Here is a 6093-nt window from a genome sequence, read left to right as displayed (position 1 = left end):
CCAAAAAAAAAAAAAAAAAAAAAGAAGACATTTGCCAATCATATAACTGGTAAGGAACTTATAATCAAGATACATCAAGAACTCTACATAAGAATGTGTGTGTGTGTGTGTGTGTGTGTGTGTGTGTATACACACACACACACATATATATATGACAATGGGGAAAGGATTTGAACAAAAAAGTCTCCAAAAGATAAAGAAGTCTGATATCACTAGCCATTAAGAAAATGCAAATCAAAACCATAGTGACATACACCCACCTCACACTCACTAGGATAGCTCAAATGGCTGGAGGGTAGACAGCCTTTCCTCAGGAGTCTGAAAAAGACAATAACAAACCTGGCAAGGCTGTGGAGAAATCGAAACTCTCATACATTTCTTTGCACGAAGTTTGGCAGTTCCTTAAAAAATTAAACATGGGGTTACACATGGCCCAGCAATTTCATTCCTAGGAATATATTCAAGAAAAATGACAATATACATACACACAAAAACTTATACATGAATTGCACATAGCAGCATTATTTGTAATAGCCAAAAAGTGGAAACAACTCAAATGTACATCAATGTGGACACTAACATGTGGTGTATGCACACAAGGGAATATTTATTCAGCCATAAAAAGAAGGAAGTGTTAATACATGTTACAACATGGATGAACCTTGAAAAATTATGCTGAGAAAAGCCAGACACAAAAGGCCACATATTATATGATAGTCCCATTCATATACTATGTGAAAGTCCAGAATAGGCAAATCTATAGAGGCAGAAAGGAATTAGTGGTTGCCTAAGGGAGGGGAAGTTGGGGAAAAGTGAAGAGTGATTACTAATGAGTACAAAATCAAAATTGATTGTGGTGACAGCAGTAGAACTCTGGGATATACTAAAAACCACTGAATAATACACTTTAAGTGGGTGAGTTGTATAGTATGTAAATTACATCTCAATAAAGCTGCTTTTTAAAAAGTACTAAATACCTATTATCTCACAGATTCCTTGGGTGAAGAATTTGGAGTTGGGCGTTATGACTCAGGACCCCCATGAGGTTGTCGAACAGGGCTGCAAGGACCTGAAAACTTGAATAGAGCTGGGAGACCCACCTTCAAGGCAACTCACCCAAATAGTTGGCAACTTGTTGCTGGCTGTGGGTGAGAGGCCTCAGTACCTCTCCACATGGGCCTCTCCAGAGGACTACTTGAGTGTCCTTGTGACATCGAGGCTGGCTTCCTCCAGAGCATGGATCCAAGAAAGTACAAAGAAGAGATGCTTCAAAGTTCTTCTATGACCTTGCTTCAAAAGTCATATATTTCTAGCACATCCCATTGGTTATGCAGGTCAATACTATTTACTGAGGAAGGGGACTACACAAAGGCTTATATACCAGAGGGCAGGGATCACTGGCAGACATCTTGATGATGATAATGATGACAATGGTAATAATAATAATTTTGTAGCACTTAATGTGTGCCAGGCAGTGTTCTAAGATTACAATAAACATATGAGGTAAGTACTATTTCCTCTATTTCATAGATGAAAAAACTAAGGCACAGAGAAGTTAAGCAGTTTACCAAAGGTTACACAGGTAACAAATGACACAGCTGGGATTCAAATACAGGCAATATAGCTCCAGAGTAAAACCCAGATATTAAAACCCAGACTGCATCCCAAATAGTTTCGAAAAGTTTCACCCATTTGTTCTCCAGAATGGATGCACCAGTTGAGATTTTCCATGAGTTTTGATTCACCATGAGAGTTCAGTCTCTTGCCTATTTTTGCCAAACTAATAGATAATAAAGTAGAAACTCGATGTTTTTATTTGCTTTTCTCTAATTACTTAGTAAGGTAATATACTTACTAGTCATTCTGGTTTTCTCTTTGGATTTTATCTATTCATATTTTCACATAGTCTTACTTTGTGTTGTCATTTTCTTCCTGTTTTTCAGTTCTTTCTTTATTCAATCCCTTATATATGCAATTCCTTGTCAGTTATAGACATTGCAAATATTTTCTCCTAACCCATACTCATCTTTAGCTCCATGGGATGCTCTGCTGAAGAGAAATCTTTAATTATGACATAACCAAAGCTATCAAATCTTATGGATTGTGCTTTGGGATCTTATTTTAAAAATTTACCTTTACCCCAAGGTCACAAATATATTCACCTTTCGTTCCTATTCGTTTTATTGTGTCACTTTCCATTTAGGTCTTTAATTGCCTTGGGGTTTGTTTTTGTTTTATATGGTATGAGGATCCAACTTTATATTTGTCCATATAAGCCAATTTTCTGAGCCTCGTTATCCATCTCTTCCCCACTAATTTGTGAAGCTACCTTTATCATACACCATGTTTCCAAATATCTGCATGTTTATTCAAATCAGTTTAATACTAAATCTTGTGTTTTCAAAGGAAGAATCTATCACAAGGAAGTTTTTACTTACATTGCTTTCTAGATTAATGAAAAATCCAATCATCATCTCCAATATCCCCAGGGGTTCAATATTAGCCTATATTTTCCCCCAAAACAGAATACTCAGTTAAGAAAATAATTTTTAAAAAATAAATGTATGTTTATTAAAAAACAGAAAAAGAAAAATCCTAACCAAGAACAAATCCTGGTACACTGAGAAATCAATGCTTCCTTTGAAAGCCAGCAATAGCCAGTGTTGCCACACCTGAGCAGTACAGGTACCTCAGTCCAGAGATCAGGTCTCACATATTCTTCTGTGGTCAAAACTGGCATCCAACAGTTCCTAGTCTTTGTGGGCCCTGGATATTAGCATAGACAACTGTTATAGCTGGATGTCCCCCTGCCCTGTGTCTACTACCAAGGCCTACAGCAACTCCCACAGCCTCAGGAAAGTTACATATCCTCAACACTCCATTTGTAGGCAAGTTCCTCCACTGCCTTCTTGCTGGCAAGTCTGGCAAAGCGCTTCTGTTCAAATCCATTGGATCTGTAATCAAAAGAGACAGACTATTCAGCTAGGAAGCCGAGGTGGATATTCATGTTAAAAGGAAGAGAACAGTTCACAACATAATGAGTAGGGAAGAAAGTAAGGCACTTATGTGAAAATATTTATGGCACATGCAAAAGAATCAAAGGGACAAATACAGAATTCATTCTTCTCTTAGTCCTTGTTCAGATCCTTCTCACACTCTTTGACAACGACTTCAAACCTTTACCACTCTTTAAAAGCCCAAATCACGCTCAGCTGATATCTACATCTTACACCTTACCCATATATTACACAAACAGGCATTTATTGAATTATCACTATATACTAGGCACAGAGGTAAGCACTATGTGAAAATGAGTATGACATAGAACCTGTCTTGATGAACTCAGACTAGAAGAGATAGATATTTAAGCAAATAATTAAAATAAAAGCATAGACTATGGTAGACACACGCATGGGGTATCGTGGAAACAGAATGGAGGAGCACTTTCATGACAAGGAGGCTAGCTTCCTCCAGAACATGTATCTAAGACAGCACAAAGAAGAGATACTTCAGTGTCTTCTATCTTAGCTTGGGGGAGTTATGGTACAAAGGTAATATGACGGATAGAGAAGAACGGTCAGGAAAGGCTTTGTGTTAACCAGAGGGCTGGAGTTGGGAAGGGCCAGAAGGGTCTGGAGGCAATTTCAGCACAGAGTACAGCATGTGCCTTTACATCAGAGTAAAGGCACAGAAATAAGTATGTGCAGGGATCTAAAGGCAAGTTGGTACGGCCAGAGCCTGAAGCATGACAAAGGGAGCAGCTGCAAGTCAAAGTTGGAAAGGTAGGAAGAGGCCAATTCATAATGAGTTTCATGGGATATAGTAAAAAAAAAAAAAAAACAACTACTAAGATTTCATCTGGAAAGGATGGGTTTAAAGCAGGAACATAAACTGTATTTCAAAGAGGGCACTTGGAGGAGATCTGAGGCAGGAAAACCACTGCAATGGTCCAGGCAACAGATGATGACGGCAATGAGAAACGGAGAAGGAAGAAAAGACACAGGAGGCAAAACAGTAGGATTCAGCGATTGACGAGGTACATTAGGACAAGGAAGGAAGAGCTATGCTTCCCTCACAGGTCAGTAATTTGAGTGACTAGAGGAATGAGGCTGCCACTAATCAGGATAGAGAGCACAAGAGCAGGAGCAGGCTTGGAGCAGGGAAAGCTGAGGAGTTCAGTTTTGAATACACTGCATTTGAAATACCTCAAGTCTATATGAATAGAGAAATCCAACACATAGCTAAACACACCAGACAGAGCTGGGAATACAGATTTGGAAATCAAGTACACATAGGTGGTGGTTGAAAATATGACTAGGCAAGATGCAGTCAGAGAGAACAACCCAGGGCTATGGTTGGATCCCTGAGAAATATTTAAGAGACACACGGGGAAAGAGAAGCTCACAAAGGTGGCCAAGAAATAAGAGAAAAGAACCAGGAGTAGGGTATACTGGAAGCCAACAGAAGAGTGAGTTTCAAAGAGGTAGTGAGTAGACCTCAGATCCCTTCTAATTACTATGCATTCTCTCTGTCTTCCTATCTAAACTTGTTGAAAGCTTCACTACCTTCTCTGTTACCTCACTTTTCATTCCCTCCTTACATTCATTACACCTGGCTTTCTTTCACAACACCATTGAGCTGGCTCTCTTTCAGGCCATCAGTGATACTCCCTGTTGCCAAACTCAGTGAATCTCCCTTCCTTCTCCCCACATCAGTCCCCAGCACTCACCAGTTATCCGGTAACTACTTCCCCACTTCCTCTTCTTACTACTATCCTTCCTACCACTACCGGAAGGCCACAGTTCAGACTTTCATTGCCTCTAGCCTGAGCTACTGCAACATCCTTATATATGCTCTCTCTGCTTCCAAATGAGTGCCTTTCAGATCTTTCACATTACTGCCATAATGATTTGTCTATCTAAAATGCAGAGCTGCTTTTAATCCTTCAATGGCTTCTCTTTGCTCGAGGGTGAAAGCCAAGCTCCTCAGAAAGGCCTCCACACTCCTGCCTACCTCTTCAGGCCATCTCATGCACTCTGTTTCACACTTTATGCTATCCCACAATAGCAAACTGCTATAGCCCCCACCAACCCACAACACCATGGGGTTTCATATCCTTATGACTCTGCACGTATAGGACCCTCTTCCCTTAACATCCTTCCTTTCCTTCTTATTTTGGCTGGTTACAGACATCCCTTACAACTCAGCTCCCACACCACATCCTCTGGGAAGCACTCCTGACCACATCCTCCTAAAGCTAAATGTACTCTTTCTTTGTGTTCCCCAAGCAACTTGAAAACTCTACAGTGACACTAACCAAGTAGCACTGAAATTATGTGTTTGTTTTCTCCTCTAGAAAGAAAGTGAGCTCCTGGGCTCTCACTAATCGTGGAATCCCTGGCACCTAGTACATAGCTGCTTAAAGTTATAACATGTATGCTAAGGCTTTCCTTTAAGGAATAAGTGGGGTGAGTAATGAAGGGCTCTCAGAAGAAGGGAAGCTTATTATATTATAAATGGCATCATCTCCAATCTTAGAAGTGTGGACGGTATTCCAGAGCACCAAAAAACCAGTTTTTTGCCCTGGGAAATAAGTACTTAAGAGAATCAACACTAATATGACATTGCAGACACAGAACACATGAATAACAAATCAAATCCTAAGCAGGATCAGAAAGCAAACTCTTTGTCGGAGAATTCACTGTAGAAAGAGCCATGGACAAGAGAATTGGGAATTCAGGGTTCTAACTTCAGCTTTATTAGAGGAGTTATATGATTCTAGCCAAACCATCTATTTCTCGGGCCTCAGTTTCTCTTTTAGATTTTTTTTTTTTTTTGATTAGGGGTCTCACTCCGTCATCCAGGCTGGAATGCAGTGACATGATCATGGATCACTGCAGCCTCAACCTCCTAGGATCAGATGATCTTTCTACCTCAGCCTCTAGAGTAGCTGGGACTACAGGTACGTGCCACCACTATGCCTGGTTTATTTATTTTTTTGTAGAGACGAGGTCCACTATGTTGCCTAGGCTGGTCTCAAACTCCTGGGCTCCTACCTCAGTTTCTCTCTTTTTTTTTTTTTTTTTTTTTTTT

The 6093-nt window shown here is 39.9% G+C and overlaps 1 protein-coding gene across 3 annotated transcripts in view; it reads right to left on the bottom strand.

The window, feature by feature from the left end:
* Positions 1-2543: 2543 nt before the first annotated feature.
* Positions 2544-6093, bottom strand: part of BUD13 (BUD13 homolog) — a 24142-nt gene continuing 20592 nt past the window's right edge. For 2 of the 3 annotated variants that reach the window (XM_008055907.2, XM_008055908.2), the window contains exon 10: positions 2552-2954. In XM_008055907.2, coding sequence (XP_008054098.1) covers positions 2861-2954 — 94 coding nt within the window. In that variant the 3' untranslated portion in view covers positions 2552-2860. Of the gene's footprint in view, positions 2955-6093 lie in introns of all 3 variants that reach the window. The other variant, XM_021711295.1, reaches the window with a different exon arrangement.

The sequence above is a fragment of the Carlito syrichta genome, unplaced genomic scaffold (assembly GCF_000164805.1).
Source record: "Carlito syrichta isolate Samal-C Ts95f unplaced genomic scaffold, Tarsius_syrichta-2.0.1 Scaffold302022, whole genome shotgun sequence".
Taxonomy (NCBI): Eukaryota; Metazoa; Chordata; class Mammalia; order Primates; family Tarsiidae; genus Carlito; species Carlito syrichta.
The sequence above is the reverse complement of the archived record's forward strand: the minus strand, read 5'-3'. Positions and strand labels throughout refer to the sequence as shown.